Source organism: Pseudochaenichthys georgianus, chromosome 12, assembly GCF_902827115.2.
Source record: "Pseudochaenichthys georgianus chromosome 12, fPseGeo1.2, whole genome shotgun sequence".
Classification (NCBI taxonomy): Eukaryota; Metazoa; Chordata; class Actinopteri; order Perciformes; family Channichthyidae; genus Pseudochaenichthys; species Pseudochaenichthys georgianus.
The window spans coordinates 4,607,562-4,626,498 of record NC_047514.1 but is presented as its reverse complement, the minus strand read 5'-3'; the positions used below and the strand labels follow the sequence as shown (position 1 = coordinate 4,626,498).

Genomic DNA, 18,937 nt, shown 5'->3' with positions numbered 1-18,937 from the left:
GCATCCTCGAGCTGAGTCATGAAACAATTCCATTAAGCCAGAATGTCAATCAGGCATCTGTGTACAGTGTGTGTCAATCACATGCAGCGTTCACACTTCGTCCTGTCGGTCTCCGTTTGCATCCCTCAGCTTCTCTTCCTCCTCATGACATTCTGTTGGGGCAGTCATTCCTGGCAGCTCGACAAATGATTCGTTCGGAGATGAAGACATACTGTAAACAACACATTGATTTCACCGACTCGTTTTCACCCATTTGTAATGTGTTTCCTCAGTGGTAGCTCGGGTTGCAAAGGGGCGGAACATTTCCGGTACATTTCCGGAAAGTTTCCACGGGAAGTTGAGTTAAATATTACTCATCTGTGCATGTGATGGAGGAATGCACAGTGCCTGTGGGGGGGTGGTCTCAATAGCAATAGGAACAACTGCAGAATAAAAGATCGGAAAACATGAAAATCAATCTCCATTCGCATCTTTCTCTTTCTTTCTCTCGTGTGTCTGTGGCTCAACGTCGTCATGTCGCCCTTGTTCCTCCCTCTCACACACTCTGCTCAGACCAATGAGATGAAACAGTCAGTGGGACAGGCAGTCTGAGGTTGATGGTCCACTCCAAACCAACAGGATTGATGTCCCTCATCCCGTCCTGTCACATCTCCCGACTACCCGCCACACCGCAGCCAGGGGAGCTAACCTTGGCAGTGACTCCGGGGCCAAGGCCGCCTCTCAGGATGGCTCAGAGGCAGAAAGGAATACAGCTGTAAGCCCTCGACTCGTCCCCTGGCGCTCACAACAATCGGATGCTTCCAGAGGCCATCCCTGAACTCATCAGGCAACACAGGTTTGCTACAGTGGAGCGGATTAAGCCCAAGTAGAGTCACAGAGCGGGGAGACATACTGCCAACGAGTATTGTGCTGGGAACAAAATAAGTTGCAACGACTTATTTGTGAGAGATTATGATTTGTTATTAATGTGTGTGTGATGATGGCAAAGCCAAGTGACTTTCATATATCATGTTACATAAGCAATAGGGCAACAGCATACAAACTCAATCTACCATTTTTTGAGAGGAGATTCTCATTTTATGTATTTTCTAAAAGCTGCATTAATCCCACACACACACACACACACACCCAAAGCTGAAGGACACGCAGCCCTCAACAATCATCACCTCGTGAAGATTTTATAGCTAACTCGGCTTCAACGTTAGGCATCTCAATTACATTTATATTTAGCTGCTGCTTTTATGCTAAGTGATTTACAATTAGTGCAATAAACTCTGAAGATACAAACAGACGCTCCAAACGAGCCAGCGTCATCATTTCTTTTACATCTTCCACTTTCTTGCAAATCTATTGGCTAACTATGTCAGCTGTTTGGTGAACCTGGAGAACCGTGGCTTGCTGTAGAAGCTGCTGCTGCTGCTGCTGCTGCTTGAAGGGGGATTGATGAGCGCTGTGAGGAGGAACAAGAGTTGGGTCATAACTCTTTTGGGGTTCATCATCACTATGACGACGTTCCACACGGTCATTGGATGCACGCGGCGCCGCCGCACTGGAGCTTCGGGATGGGATGATATGTGGGAGCAGAGTTCAGTTTGAGGTGAGGGAAATAGATGTGATTTCTGTCACACATGCATTCATCAAAAGCTTCCAGAAAGCAGCTTACTCAAGGTCGGCATTTCATCCGGCAAATGTGCCAGAAGCCTAAATTCAGTCAGCTGTTTTAGTCAGACTTGGCTGGTATTTTGTGATATTTCAATTCCCCATTCAAAGTGCGTGCATGTCACTTTAGTTACAAACTATAATGAATGAAAGGTGAAAAAGGGGTTGCATAACATGTTGAAATGTAACCTCACATATCTCAAGCTTTCACTAAACCTATTGAGTGGAATATTCAAACCAAATATGAGCTACGGTAGAAATGGAATAGTCTGGTATCACCACCAAATATAAAACGTAATTGTGTAGGTGTGTACAATGCTTTCCTGTTTCCTGCGGGTAATGAACTCCCTTGTAGCTTCCAGAGGTGTAAATGGGTGCAATGATTACAGACCTCAAAGCATGTAATAGCCGACACCCAGAAAGCATTACGGACTTCACGCATGTCAAGTGGAGCAGTAATGACCTCCAGGGGGATTTCATCTTGGAGACAGCGTTCTGAGTGCATGTCTAGTCAGACTAATACCAGCAACAGCATACTATTAGGGCGGCAGTGGTTCAGTCTGTAGGGCGTTGGACTTTGGACCGAAGGGTCGCCGGTTCACGTCCCGGCCAGACCAAACAATACGGAGTGTGGACTGGTACTGGAGAGGAGCCAGTTCACCCCCTGGGCCACTGCCGAAGTGCCATTGAGCATTGACCCCCAACTGCTCACTGGCGCCGGCTAGACTGGCTGCCTCCGCTCTGACCTCTCAACTATATATGTGCATGATGTAAAAAGTGTGTACTGTGTGTATAAACCGCATGTGTTAATAAAAGTCCTTCTTCTCTTACAGAGGATACAAGCAGCATATTTTAAAGGACCTTTGTTTGCACTCCTCCTTAGTCTCACAGCCGACCCAGATACTCCAAAATAAACCTAGAAAAAATCAACATGGAATTTTGAGAGAATTGATTGGAACATTAGCATTCTATCCGACGCACAGTTTGTGTGTGAGAGCAGAGATGGTCTGTCGCAGTCTTCAGTTTGAAGAGCACATTTAGAGGAACTACAAACACAACATTAGGCCAATGACCTCATTTATAATGTAAGCAAGTAAATAATGATGTATTAGCACGTGGGGATTACGCATTTTCCTCAGACACAGGGAACCAGAGTATGTGCGCCACAGGACTGAACCAGTGGTTAAAGGCTCAAAATACAAAGTAGTACAACGTAATGCAGTGATGTGGATATACCATAGACTGCATGAAGAGGTATACTGAAGGCAGGAGCCTACATGACTAGAGTCACGTACCAAGGACTCCATTTGAGCTATAATCCATGGCTGTGAACAGACTTGTGACTTTTCAAACGACACACAATATTAAAAAGCAGCTTATAGAGATCTCACACTTTGTACAGGGACTATTGTTCCCGCTCTTATTTATCCTTTTCAGGAGCTACAGGTCAGGGCAGTCTGAGCAGCTGGAATAATGGGAAGCAATTATATTTTATTCTGCTAGGATTACAATGTGTTTTATGAGAGAGGTCGCTGCAGCATGAGAACAATGCTGCAAGAATACATGTATTGGTGTCATTTCTACGAGTGTGTGAACAAACTAAAGGGCACCATAATTACACATCAGGACGCTGATGGCTTATGCAATAATATTCTTAAAATGGTGTTATTTCCACATGGTCGCTTTGCATAGACATGTCAAAAGTCAAGGGAAACTATAAAGAGTGTTTCGATGCGACAACAACGAGGCATGTACTGGATAACCAACAGAAACCTGTTGCCGTGTGTGATGCCCCTGTGGGTTCATCTGGAAGGGTGTGGCTGTGTCCAGCCTTGATTGCAGACTCAGTTGCCCTGCAGCTACTTGGAGCCTCTCTGTCTCCTCTCTGCTTTCTCCTGCAGCCACCTGGTTCTGTTGAGTGTGCTATGAGGTACTTCAGTTGCTTTACTTGAACACATACATGTCCATGCGACGCTCACCCTGCATTTACACTACTGACACAACTGACGTCCACACCTCGTACTTTACCTACTTTGCACTTACATTAATTTGGTTGATTTGAATTGTTTGCTTAAATAAACATATTTTGATGACCTTTGAGATGGTGTGTCTCCTCTGTGGCCTTTTGAGCCAGGTCACAACAACATACAAGTGCAACCTCCCACCCATTGCATCTGAACGCATGCACTCCCCTCAGTGAGCCTCCAACGTGTCAACAAGGAACACATCGTCTCCAGCTCAGTTCAAATATTGAATTCAAACCCAGCCCCCCCCCCCCCCCCCCCCTCCTCCTCCATCAGACCACCCCTTGCTGAGTTTGCCCCATCTTTGCAGAATGTGCACACTGTACTTTACGGCCGACTGAACTGTATATGACAGCATATGTTTCTTCCAGTCTTCGTAATGGATGTTTATTCTGGTCAATCCAAAGATGTCTTCCACAATGAGGACCATAACAAAAATGAGTGGAATTTGTCAGATGCTTCAAAGATGAATTGTGAAATAACAAACATCCATGTGATGTGGATAGAGCAGGTGAGAAGGAGATTAATCACACACTCGATCAGAAAAGCATGCGAGATAGAATAAAAGAGTAAAACACTGTCAGGAGAAAGAAGAACACGCTCAGATGAATTTCCAGCACCATGGACAGCTCCTAGGAATCATAAAACCAAGGGCCTCACAAGGTCTCCTCCTAAATCACTCTTCACAAACAGACATGCACTTTTATCACCTAATTTACTAATAGATGTGATTTACACTCAGTGGCATCAACCACAGTGCACAGACTACAACAGAATACTGTATAGCTTTAGAGTAGGAGGGCCAACACACACACACACACACACACACACACACACACACACACACACACACACACACATCAGCTGCTTTAAAGGAGTCTGGTTTCAAGCATGCTGCTTAGAGGTAGTCACTACACTACGGTTGCAGTTCACTACACTGCCTGCTGATACAACAAATAGACCAGCTGCTTCCTGACAACAAAATCCATTTCCCTTAACAAATCGTGGCTTATTGGCTTCAAGAGGTCAATGTGAGACTCTTAGGCCAAACACATAATTAACATAAGATGCATGAGCTTATTATACACAGGATACAAAAGTTCCCATGACGTTGACCTTTAGTAACCAACTTTCTGCAGGATACTAATTCGCAGCCTGCATGGAAAGGATTACATGTGTAACAGCTCAAAGTGTACATCAATAACTTACCTTTACAGCATCAGCATGGGTGACTTTGTCGAAGACTTTGTCATTGACTTTCATGATCTGGTCGCCGATTCGAAGACCCTCTTTCTCCGCCAGGCTTCCCGGCTCCACCAGGGACACGTAGATCCCGACCCCATGCTCGGACCCTCCGCGGATGCTGAAGCCCAGGCCCTCGTTGCTCTTGTGTCTCTTCATGGTGACCTGCCGGATCTCGCCCGGCGGCTCGTGGACAAAGTTCCTCCCGAGCAGAGGCACCAGGGGAGCTGTCCCTTCGCTGCTGGTGCTGAAGCTGTCCGGAGAGCCACGCAACGCCACCTGAAACTCCGGCGGGTTGTTTGGTGAGAAATGCCCCGGGGGAGTCGGGCTGGCACTGGGGAAGTCTCCCGGCGGGGGTTCGGCGTTGCCATTGCTCGCAACTGAATCCGATTTTAAGTAGAGGCCCTCCGAGGTGTACTGCTCGAAGAGGAGCTGGTCGGAGCGGGGGATGACCAACCGAAGCATGGGCAGAAGTTGCCGCTTGCTGGGCGCGTTGAGGATGACGTTGAGGGTCTGGACCAGGTCGTACACGTTGCGTTTGGAGTGGTACACGTTGAGGCAGTGGATGAACTGCTCCCTCTCAAAGTCGTTGAGCAGGAGGTTGAGCGCGTTGTGCAGTTTCCTCACGTTGGCCGACAGCGTCCGGGCACTGGAAGCCACTGAGTTGGCCGAGGAGCTGAGCGACATGCGCTCCAAGTCGGTGCTGCTCATCGTGGCGGGCTGACCGGGACACGGCGCCACACTGGTTAGAGAGCAGGCATTACGGGCTCGCAGCCCGGGTTTACACCGGCGCTTGGCATCACGACCGCTGGAGGACGGGCACTCCGGTTATATCCATGCTGCCCGCCTCTGACAGATGATCCGCCGAATAGTAGCAATTGGCTAAGTGAGGCAATGCAAAGGGGAAACTTCTACGGGCAGTTTAGTCCAGCTAATTCAATTTCACAGCTGACACAAATGAATAAGCACTTACCATAATTTTGAAATCATTAATTGGATTCTGCAAACTTCACCTTGGTCAGGATGGACATGCAACAGCCTCTCGGAAACCCCGTCCCGCTCCTCGCAGAGCTTAGTAATGAGCAGCAGTATGATCCACCCTGCTGTCATTAGCTACGGTCTAATTTCCCAGCAGGTCAGGTGGCCGCCGAGCCGCCGCTTCTCTGGTGTCTCGCCGTCAGCAGCAGCTCCACGAGGCGGAGTAAAACAATAATACGAGGACTTAAAAGTTGTAGGCGACTTCGTCCTCTGCTTCGTTAGCAACTCGAAAAGAAAAGCTATTCCCTCAACGAAGAAGCAGAAAAAAAGTTGTTTTCGAGCTCGTGCTCAGGGTCCCGAGGAGTCCAAACGTCCCGCTCCGGTCTCGGTTATAGTTCCAAACGAAGTGAAGTTGACAGAAATGTCTTTCCAGCAGAGTTACACGGCGCGAAAGACGCGTTTCAGTCGTTTTTGTGTTGGTTTAGTTTTATTTTCGGTACCGTTGCGGTGACCTGCTGAACGGTGTCTCCGTTACTACAGCGACAGACTGAGGCTGGCGGCTCGCTCTCCTCTGACAGTCCTCTAACAGGAAGTGACGCAGAAGCCTCGTGCAGCCAATACATGGCTTGTTATTACTTACAGCGTGCGCTCGTGCTTATGACAATTGGTTACTAAACAGGACTTTAAATAGACATTAGTGTACCATGCTTTTGGCTGTTCAGCTTGTCAAATCTAAAAATGGTTCTACTTATAAGGACCCAGCGTGACACAGGTGTCACATCACATGACATTTAAATGTTCTGGAAAGTTCCTTATACAGCTTTAGCCTTTATTTTATCTCGTGAAGTCCCTAAGTGACACACACTGAACAGTCTGGGGGGTCATGGGCCACGTCATTTGATGTTGTGTTCCCATAACAACATGTCCAAGATGTTCATGTGCCAGACTACATTTCAAAAGTGTGTTGTTGCTAAAGGTACAATTCAAGCCATTTAAGAATTAAAATGCGTACATAATATGTCCTTTATTACATTTAACCTGTTGTGGAAACATTTCTTGATCTAATCGTTATGAAACAAATGAGACGAACATCGATGTGACACTGGTGTCACATCGGGACTTTAACCCTAAACGTTCACAGTAAACCCGGAGTGACATATATGCACAATTAGAAATATTATTATGATCTGCTCAGTTACTTTAGCTGAATAAATTACATTTAGTTCATATATTCTTTATTCTTCAATTCAAAGAATGTTCAAACTAATTTAAACCAAAAAATCATCCTCTTTAAAGGTGGGGTAGTTTGAGAAACCGGCTCGAGATACACTTTGTTATATTCCATGGAATGCTCTTAACATCCCGATAGCAATGAATATCTGAAGTGCTTTGACAACAAATCCGTAACAAAATGTCATCTGTGGAAGCCGTAGCGCTGTAAAAAGCACGACCAATCATCTGAGCCGGCCCGGCTAAAGTAACTGGATGGCCTACCTGCCTGTCAGCCTTCCATCTGTGCACAAACTTATCTCGTGCCCTCATTGGTCATGTGCGCGTTCGTGTGTGTTGGAGGAGGGGCTATAAATAAGCGTTATTTTACCATTAAAGCCCAATGCGACATATATATGTCACATGTCAGATATTTGACTCTAGGGGGGTTCTTGTCAGAAATGTGTTCTAGGTGTTCTATTTAGTCGATGTTTCCCTTAATTTCCCCAAAAGTAGAAATGTGTCCGGGTTCTCATGGGTTAAATGTTCTGTGAATATAATAGAATACAATCTTAACACATATGTAGAACTATGTTCAGATCTTGTTTATTTGTTTATGTGAAGGCTGGTAATTATTTCATCAACAATATACGATGGCCAATATGTTTAACATAAAAGCCATGAGAGGCTAACAATAAAAACATGGTTTCCCATCTTTTAAGTTTGATTGCAGTAGTGTTTCTCTCCTGAGTAGGAAGCTCCTTTTGACCACTTGTATCTGTGAAAATGTTTTCTTTCATATTCCTCTTTATGTGGATTAAAACATCAATCTTTGCCAGTTGTGAAGAATTTTAACTTCTGCTGGAATCTCTCATCCAAGATGCCCTGCAGCCTGAAGCAGCAAAGTGGAGGTGAACGCAGCCCAGTAATCATTCACAAGTGCAAAACGGTGACGATGTCAACGGAGGTCAATGTGCTTGTTTGGCAGCGTTTCTGAGCTGAGTGTCCCTTAAGACACGCTGTTGCTAAGGGCCAAATGTTTCCTTCTGGCTTATTAACCAGTAACTCAAGCGTCTAAAAGGCCGACCAGGGCAGACTGAGGACTGTCTGCTCTCACAAAAGGCTCCATTGTGACATTTTAAATTAAAACGGTGGCTAAGTAGTGCTGGGTGATAGAAGTATTAAGGTGGGAAATTGGCAATTGGAGGACAAAAAGGACTTGGGAAAGAGTTCTTAGATGAGATAGGAATGCAGTGAATACCAGAGGAGGAATCGAGGTTAAAGCACAGATGACTGACGACACAGAACGAGTCAGCACTCTACATCCTTAAAGTGACACAGCAGCACTGTCAGCAAAGCAGCGACCAAGGCAACCCAGATAAGATCGCCATCGTCTGATAGAATATGCGAGGTTTCAGAGTAAGGTGTTTATCGGGGCATTATTTATTTCGCTACGTCTCTATTTTCAGTCTTGTTTTTTCAGAAAAGCCTTCCAAGCACTGTCCTGTTGACAGTAAGAAGGTTATATTACAGATTAGACCGATAGGCAGTATATGTTGAGAAAGAAAACTGTGATATTACACCAGACTTCAAATGAGGACTTATTGGTGAAATGATATTACACGACAGCGCCAACACGTGGGGGCATATATGAGGGCCCTGTCAAATTACCCACAAACCCATAGTCTTTGAGGGCCAGGTTAATGTCCCTTCCTTATATCAATGTCAGGGAGATGAGACCATGCAGTGCATTGGGGTCTTTGGGAGAGGCAGAGATGTACAATAGTGTAATAGTGGAGGCTGTGGCGCAGTGGGTTAGTGCGTTGGTGTCCGGATAAGGGGAGCACAGGTTCAAACCCCACTGCAGTCAGCATGTCGTTGTGTCCCTGGGATTGTCCACAGTACGGAGTATGTAAGTCGCTTTGGATAAAAGCGTCTAACAAGTAATGTATCATCAGCATAATATTGATTATATACATAGAGATGGTCACTAATGTAAGATCACAGAGGCCCATCTGCTGCTTAAGCGTGTCGGTTATTATTGATCTCAATGGTATTGAATGCCCCACTCGGACCTCTCACCAACACCAGCCAGCAGTGGACCTCATTAACTCTGTAATGGGAACAGATCCCTGCAGGAGGTCCAACACATGTACACAGTGTGGGTGTAATGATAGAGTGGACACCCGCTGTGTGGTCGCAGAGTGCAGCTGGCAATGGGCTCTGTGGAGAAAACAAACAATAACAAAGAATGGAGAAAAAGCAGAATTGCAGATACGTCGTCCAAAAGATTGAAAAAAAGCACCCAAAATGAGCAAGAAAACTAACCAGTAAACAATTATCTAAAGAAATAAAGAAGTAGGACAATCAATACACGAAAAAAGGAAGAGAGCGTGTATATATCAGAAAAAACCCCGTCCTTTTCAAATGTCTAAAGATAGCACGGTCTCATGAATGTACACCAACAACCGTGAAAGGAAAGGTGAAAATGCAATGAATGAATATGTAAAGAAAACCACTTCAGAAATCTGAGAGACAGAGAGGTGACACTGGGAAGTGTTATTCAGCTCTGCTAAGTGTTGATAAAGCAAACAAATGTGCAGTGTGTGTACACGTGTGTGTGTGTGTGTGTGTGTGTGTGTGTGTGTGTGTGTGTGTGTGTGTGTGTGTGTGTGTGTGTGTGTGTGTGTGTGTGTGTGTGTGTGTGTGTGTGTGTGTGTGTGTGTGTGTGTGTGTGTGTGTGTGTGTGTGTGTGTGTGTGTGTGGAGTTGATTGATGACAGTAATTAGAGGAGTTCACCAGTGGGGAAACATTAGAGACAACACTGCACAACAAACGATACAGCAGAGAAGAGATAGAGAAACTGTTTGAGAAAGATAGAGAGAAGAATCCGAACAGAAAGAAATAAGTCATGAAAACACACACAGCGCTAACGACTTTCACTTTCATCACATGTTTCCATTGTAAGTGCAGAAGCTCTGAGCTGAACCCGAGACGGACGGAGACGGGTTCTCTCTTGGTGGCAGAACAACGACTGTTAGTGAAGAGATGACCGCAGTGAGATGAACTATTACGATACTCTGTGACCGTGTGTGCTGACAGAATGCAGCTTTACTGTTATTCTATTGGTCCTCTAGTTGATCAGGGTGACCAGTGCACTTTGTCCCAGAATACATTTTAAAAAAGGCTGCCCACTCAAGTAAATTAGCACATGTTATGGCTAACTGTAATCATTCTGAAGGCTTACAAGGCTTAAAGACTACACTTAATAGGCTTACCGGCGTAGGACTAAGGGCTTAACAGAGTCATCAGTTTTGGTCAAATGGAAGATACATGAGCTCGAAACAGGACAAGCCGTGTGTGTGGAGCTGCATTCGACCTCGGTGATGTATTCACAGAGGGTCAAAGGACTATGCATCATGTGAAATGCTCATAGTGGACGCACAGAGAATTATCACCCAGCTGTGCAGTGATTTCATCTCATCGTCTTAATGTAGCGACCCACAACTTCACTGCTACGTGTTACCATCAAATTGGTTTAAGTATTTGGAAGGGGAACAGCTAAGTTAAAAGGAGAGTGAATATTGGTTGAGTGCATTAGAAATTCAGCCATTTTTTTTTTTTTATCATATTGTGGTTTTTGCTAAATTGATATCTGTTCTTTTCTTTTGAAGGTGGGTTGAATAACTCCAGGCTTAAAGGTTCCCAGTGGATTTTTTGTAAAAAACAAAACTTATATTAACATGCAGTGTTACTCACCAACGTCCATTGTGTGAACCATTGAGGTCTAACAGACGTTGAGTATTGAATGCATTACAGTCCTCGTAAAACAAAAGCACAATCAATATTAATCATTACACTTAACTTGAAGAGAGAGTATTATCAACTTCCAATCAACAGTTAACAGCATGTCGAAACTGATGCATGTGGCCCTCAGTCATGTGTGTGACTATTTTTGTTTTAAAGCAAGCAAGAAAGAAACAGCTAGTCGGAGAAGACAGGCTGCATGGAAGTGGAACCGAGTGTCTGAAACATTTACACTCAGAATGAAGTCACGTCTTAACGAGTCATGCAACACTGAGATTCTCACACTATAAACCTTTATATGCAAGCCTGAGTATTCATCTGGAAGAAAGAGGCACTCATTGGTTTTGAAGGATGCTCCAGAGTACAACTGATAGCGACATTAGCATAACTTATGTCACTTATATAATTAGAAATAAATGTGTGGAAACTTGGAAAAAGTTGGAAGATTCTAAATTAAAAAGTATGAAAGTGCTTAAAAACGGATTAATGAGAAAAGGTTGGGACTCTTGGTGATAAAGTGCAGATGTATGTAGGCTGTGCTGGTGGAGACTGGACTGGCTGATAGTGTACATGTTTTCCCCAAGGACTTAGCATTTTCTGATGAGACTGTTAAGTAGAAAAACCTGCTGGACTCGTGACTCGGCTGCTGATACCGGCTCTCGCACACACTCCACTGCTGCACTGCACACACTGTATATGCCAGACGCGCTGCTAAGTAGTGCGGTGCAGTATGGAGGAATATGGTTTATTCACAATAAAAAATAACACACAGTTATCACAATATCACGAAAAACACTTGTTAAAACAAATGTCTCATGTTAACAGATGAAACAACCTGTTAGCCTAGCTTAGCGGTGGTGAGGGTCACATGACTTCTCTTCACCAGCGCTAAGCTAAAGGTGGCTAATGTTTGCCGCGATGACTTTTAGAATTCTCATTTAGCCACTTTTTAGCAACTTCCGTTTTTATGACACAGCTTCAGACATTCACAAGTGGGGTATTTACTGCAACCGCCCAAGTTTGTGTTAAAAACAGACCTTATTTCGGGCAGTGCTCAAATGCTAACTCTATTTCGAGGCAACACAACACTAAAACCGCACTGCTTAGGAGCCATTTAAGTTCTTATCAAAAAAGTATTGATACAATACTCTGCAGGGTATCAATACATATCTGGCAGTCAAAAATAATTGGAACTGTAAAATTGAGGCAGTATTTGTTGCAGGCTGCGGTATTGATTGCAATGATTGGTGCTGGTGGAGCTACTGCCATTACTCTCCCTCATTTAACAGCAGAGACAAGCTTTGCATTAATGACAGCCAACGGGGAAAACGTTTTTAATTAATCCCATGCTGAATGTTGGCATCAATCTTATCGTTTTGGTTCAGGCAATTATTCTTGTTCTTCTTTATTATCTATTTAATTTCACCGTACTGCTTTGTTCTTTCTAAAAGAGGGAGGTATAATCCTGCTGTGTCTGAAGCACTCTGCAGTCAAGGAGGCATGTGTCATTCCCTATTGACGCAAAACACATGTCATCCTTAGCTTGTTTTTTAAAATGTACAACCACATTTTACACACTACTTCATTCTCAGATTAGGTTTTGGATTTCTGGAAACAAAAACGAGCAGCACTTGTGTAAATCTGCTTTCTTATCTTTCTAATTTTCTACATGAGTAACCCTTCTGTTGCAAAGTTTTCATAGCATGTAAAGAAGAAGGTAGACATGCTTTGAAGAGAACCAGAGACATTGGACATAAGTGAAGAACATAAGCCTTTTGTTTTGTCTTCAAACCACCTTCAGGGGAAGTAATTAAAGCAATTAAATCATCATGACTTTTAAACATCAAGACTCTGGTAGCATCCTCTTTAGTTGTCCATTCACTCGTGATCTGCCTCCCTTCACATTACCCCATTGATCCATACCTAAAGATAGCTCCACTGTGTTTGTGTGCGATTGATTATTGAGTCTGACGTGGAATCACATCACATTTAGCCGAGCTGCTGCGGATGGACAGATCCACACACACACACACACACACACACACACACACACACACACACACACACACACACACACACACACACCACACACACACACACACACACACACACACACACACACACACACACACACACACACACACACACACACACACACACACACACACACACACACACGGTTTCTCTTCTCAGTGCTGGAGTTAAACAAACAAGGGCGACAAGTTTGCTTCCGTGAATTCAAGCTCTCATTAACTGAGACGCTCTCTTGGTATTTTGAGGTATCTTGATCATTCATAAAAACAGAGCAGCTTTTTTTTCTATGAAAACTTTTCTGAGAGTTATGAGATAACAATATATATTTCAGAGATTCAGGGCAAATGCATTCAACGTAATGGGACCATACAACAATCTGGTTCACATCATGGAGTGACATCTGAGGAACACACATGTCCTTAACAAACCTTCAGAGCCCTAACAGCTTTAGTGCTACAATAGCAGCTACTGCCATGGCATTATTTATTCACAACTAAAAGTTTACAGCAGAAGGAGTGAGGTGACACAATAAGTACATGCGAAAAACTATAAATGACTGTAGGAATACATCTGCTGATTGCAAAGGGGGAAAATAAAAAGAGTCCAACATAGTTCATCTTACAACACTTGCCAGGATAACCAGTTTGGTTGGTTATTAATAAAGCAAAAGCCAATTTCCAAAAGTTATATCAAGAAAACATTTTGGCCAACCTCATCTCTTCTTCCTCCATTCCTTAATTCCCTCTACCTTTAATGCCTCACCTGAGTCCACAGGGATGCTGCTGACTCTTGGTTGATAGATCACAGCTCGCAGCCTGGCTCCAAGGTTTCTGGCTTCTCACATGAATTCACCTCTCAGTGATCAGTGGAGTCACACTGCTCTGCGAGTCTGCACAACCCATGGATCATCCAACACTGAGGTGGAGGAGAGGAGAGACCTGAAGGCAGCAGGGGTGTGTAGTACATCAAGATAGAATCAAGCCAGAGGTGCATCATAGCAGGATAGCATAAGTCATAAACACGACAGGATACCCTAAACACAGGCTGGAAAGTATTTCACTGCATCTCACGTTGAAAGACGCTTTTCTGGGACAACATGGATAAAATCCTAAAGATATGTATTACATTCTAAGCAATTGTGCCATGATATACCTAGGTAACACTGAGGAGCCTACGAAGTAATATAGCCAGCAACAAAAAGCTTTAACAATAAAACTGTTTTTGCTAACCGTAGCATCACTGCTGGGTATGAGCATGGTCAGACGTGTGTTCTGTTGAAGCTGTATACACACTCGACAGCGATGTACTAGTGTACTGAAACACTCTGGAGTGCACTTGACATCAGTGTAAATTAATAGCTACTTTACCACTTTCGCACCGTTGCAAAAAGTGTTATCATCAAGCCACCCTGTGTCAGTGGCCTTGGGTCTGAAGCTGTGAGTATAAACCAATGATGTTTCTATTATTGCACAGAGATAGCCATTCTGGTTATACACATTAAACACTGCTAATTAAGTTAAACCCTCCAGAGGGTTGCTGAACTAATGTCTCTACTTTGTCATCTGTCTCTCTGTCCAGAGCCAGGTGAACCCCTGACTCCACCTCATGTTGCGGTTATCCCTGCTTTGCTCATGTGCAACCAGTCGGTTCTAAGCATCTTGAAACTCGCCCTGATAAAAAAAAAAACAGGCACGAAAAAAGACCAGAAGTTACAATTGAAACAGAACCGGCCTTGGCTTGTACAAGCTTGCACGTATTTGGCCCAATGGCTAAACAATTTCCTTATGGCAATCAACGTAAGAAAATGACAATCGCTACATTCTGATTGGCGAACTAAGAACTCTTTCTTGAGTACTACAACTACACTTTACAACAGAGTATCACGCTAGTGTTGAACATCGGAGTACCACAGGGTTATGTGCTTAGCCCCCTCCTGTTCATGCTATACTCAGACGACTGTAACTCTCAACATAAAGAATACTGTTAATAATACCCTTTATTGCCTGGATTACAAACAACAACGAGGCTCATTTTAGGTTGCTGGGAATTCCCATCAAAAACACCCTGACACGGTCATACTATATCTCAAGCCTGGTAAAAATAAAGCTCAGAAATGGCAGAAAGTTTCCTGTTAAGTTTTTATAGAAGAACAAAAGAGACATAATACACTAGACTGAAATGTGCACAACCCACAGCTGTAAACATGAGTTTTTTGCACATTTTGTAAGTAAAAAAACTTCTAATCCAACCTAAACATCCCCTACAGGCAGTGAGACACACATTGCCTATTGAAGACCATGTGCAACATTATCTCAAGGCAACACTCACCAAGTTTGAATACAGCTCTTTATAAGACATTTTTCCAGCCAATCTGTTGGCAAACATCGTAGTGACAGTTTGTGCCTTCAGTGTGAACATCTTTTTAATTTCCCCCTCGGGTAACAATTTATTCCAGAAAGTGTATTCTTCATATTCAATAGGGAGAAAGATGCTGCTTTAAGCCTTAAGCTAACTTTCAGTGCCAAACAACAGATTACTACAATACTCCACACAGCATCCACACACAGGTCAACAGCAGCCATGCAACTCTGGGAAACATCACATTTCATGAAATGAAATGTCGTCAAATGTAAGGAAATGTACTTTTCAAATGTTGGCAATGAGGGTTGTGCAATAGGTCGCCATTGTGTTTGTTCAAACGGTGCATGACTGATGATATGTGTATGTCTCTTAATGTCCACTATGTGTGTATATGTACATGTACAGTATGCGGAACTGCAGGACGGAGTCCAGAACAAATTTCCTTACCGGGACAATAAAGTATATCGTATCCCACACCTAATTATGCACACAAGATTTAAAGAATGTTGGATTATATATCAAATTTAAAACCATCTGCCTCTAGCAGTACATCACACACCTGTAATTGGTAGAAACACTAATTGGATCAATGCAGATTATTCTCTGTGGGTGTTTTCATGAGTATTCTGATCAGATTTTTGGAATATCTCTAAAAAGAACCTGGATATGCTATCTGTAGTACCCCTTTAGAAACCACTTCAGCATGATAACTCTTCATCCAGGTTTCTGAACATTATTCACTCATACAGAGCGGAGCAACTGAGATGGTGAGAAGGTGAAAAAGAAAATATCAAAAAGCTCCCAGGTATTCCGGACCAAATATATCATACTATAATATATGATATGTCATTCTGGCTGCACAACACTTAGGGAACCTAAAGTTAAACAAATGCTAGTTTTGGCATCAGATTGCTGCAAATATATCCACAGTGTAATATATGATGCACTCAAATATTATATAAATTATTCTGTATGTCGTATAATGAGCCTGCCGGTTGATGCAAAGGAAGCTGACATCTGCACCTTGAAAGACTTCGATGCAAGAAGTGGCAATATGTCAGCCAGGGGGACATGATGCAGACAATCTATAGGTTGAAGTCAATTGAAAAGGCCCTTGGCAACTGGGCATCGTTTAAGCTCTGCCTCTCTGCCAAGCAGCGCTGGGAGATTTATTTGCAGTATTTTAACCGCTGCTTATCCAGCCACCTTGTGTCTTTTACCTCCTTGAAATAATAAATCAATCTTATGTTTGTATGGATTTACAGAACGGGCTGGTATTAAGTAGATGGGAAACACAAAATAGAAACAGATAGTATATTAATAAATAATATACCCATCTTCAAGTCAGACAATCCCAGGGTGTTACCTCCTGCCTTCAGTGCTGCAGTCATAACAGGGGCGGCAAGGTAATCTGACAGTTAGCTTAGCACTGTGTTTAAATGTCAGGGTAAACTGCGTGTGCATGTCATTCATAAGAAAATACACTTGTATAGGAAATTAGGGGTGGAACAAATATGGATACACTTGAGTATTGCAAAATTATGTTTTCTGTATGGATTCTCAAAAACACTATCTGCAAAGGTAAAACTCCCTGTGTTCCTCCAGAGGGAGTTTCTCTCCCCCCCTCTTCCTGAAACCTCTCCATTGGACTCCTTTGTTTACTTCCGTAACATAGTGACTTCATCATGTGACACTCGTGCTTCTATTGGCTAACGCTCCAACATATTGTATGTTTTGACATCAATGTTTTAATCAATTAAAAAGTATTGCACAACCAGTCCAACTATGATGCTGGATGTTACAGGGAATGTAATAATTGCAAATGCAGACCCCAGTGTTCGGATTGCATGAAAAATAAAACTTTTTTTTTTTTAATTTATTTTATAAATTGCATTACAATGTGCCTGAGGCATGCCTGCAGGCTCCCCTAGCTCACTTTAGTTCTTTTAAAAAACAAAGGCTGCTAGTAGAAACACAAAACATCTCGTTATTGAGGATGTAAAATAATAGTTCAGGTAAAACATTAAACAACATGTAAAAGCAAACAGACACATTGCCAGGAGAAACACTCCCGTAGCATCCAGCCCATCAAACCTTATGTTCATCCAGCTATACTTAAAGTACATTGAAAAGGACATTAGAGCCTAAATGGGAAAAAAGGAAATGAGTGTTGAACACAGCCAAACTCCGGGTTCTTATATTATTTGAATCTTGAATGTTGTTAAAGTATACACATTCATTCAAGTTAGCTGAGTCTTCTGTTTTGTAATCAATAGAACTACAGAGCCATTAGTTATATTAAAACAACCGGCAGACAGCTCAAGTAAAGAATATGACCTCAAATGTGCTGCCATTTCATATTTAATCCATGCATTTGCTCGCGCTTGGAAGAACAGCTACATTTGAGAAATTTTGTATTGAATTACGCAATTTGATCCTAACATCGTCTTTTCTTAAGTAATTATGAATTCTCTCCTTTACCTTGTGATGTTTTATATGTATAGGATAGGGGTTAGATATACTTTTGTTATCACCTTTTTAGACCACAGCTCCAGTTAAACATTGGTACAAGCTGGTCTGTAGGGCTGCTGAGACTTCAGAGCACAGGTGTAGCACTGGGTGGTCCTGGACAGACCCAGTTTCCTCCTGAATATAGAAGCAGATAGACTAGTCTGCATCCTTAGGTCACTGAGTAACTGAAGGTGTTCAGATACTACGGTTTACCTGAGGCTCCATGCTGCAGGGCAGTGATGCTCTGTCTCCATGGCTACAGAAGCTGCAAGTTGGTCTGTGACTGGTTTTCAGCCCCGGTTAAAACGAGAGGAGACGGCTTGGCTCCACATCCTGAACCGCAGTCCAAATCTCCCCCAATGTCCCTGCTGTATCTCTGCAGGGGGGTGAGATCCTACCCTGTCACATCATCAGCTGTTGTGACAGTTCTGCAGCTTTGAACATGTGTGGGACGGGTGGGAGAGAAACCCATAATAAGTTGTTTATGTTACTAACAGTGTCTAATAATAAGAGCCACAATCACCACGTGTGTAGCACCCGTTACCTTAGTAATCAAGTGGGGAAGTTTCATGTTGACATATAGTTGTGTGTTTGCCTTTCTCACCCCCTCAACAGTGACAGATCCACACTCGGGGGCTTCAGGTGCCCGGTCTCCCTTCAGAGGCCATCAGACTGCCTGTCACTCACTGGGTTTGGGGGGGAAAGAAGCCTGTCTGCAGAGAGGTGCCTCATTAGAAATGGATCCAAACAGGTAGAGCAGCTCCTTCACTAGCGCTAGTTGAGCTGCAAGAGGACACCCACTGTAGAGGAATCCCTGCCCCACCCTCCCCCTCAGGGAGCCTGTACACCTCGAGACAGGAGGCTTTGAAGAGCAGCGCATCGTTAGCCAGCTGGAGGTGATGTCTTCCACTCGGCAGCAGGTCCCTTGCTGGTGGGGTTAGCAGGAGGGATTCTGCACAGGGTGCATTTCTCTTTGAGCCGTTTGAAATCATTCTGTTCCTAAATTGTAGAGAGCACCTGGAGGCAGGAAGCGCTGCACAGGTGATGTTCTGAGACACTTCCTGTCAAAGTGCTGTGTGCAGTGAGCAAAGTATAACTTGAAGGTGCTGCGA

At 43.5% G+C, this 18,937-nt stretch overlaps 1 protein-coding gene across 3 annotated transcripts in view; it reads right to left on the bottom strand.

Moving 5' to 3' along the window:
- Positions 1-6,428, bottom strand: part of whrna (whirlin a) — a 201,616-nt gene extending 195,188 nt beyond the window's left edge. For all 3 annotated transcript variants that reach the window (XM_034095925.2, XM_034095927.2, XM_034095926.2), the window contains exon 1: positions 4,893-6,428. In XM_034095925.2, coding sequence (XP_033951816.1) covers positions 4,893-5,636 — 744 coding nt within the window. In that variant the 5' untranslated portion in view covers positions 5,637-6,428. The remainder of the gene's footprint in view (positions 1-4,892) is intronic.
- Positions 6,429-18,937: the final 12,509 nt, after the last annotated feature.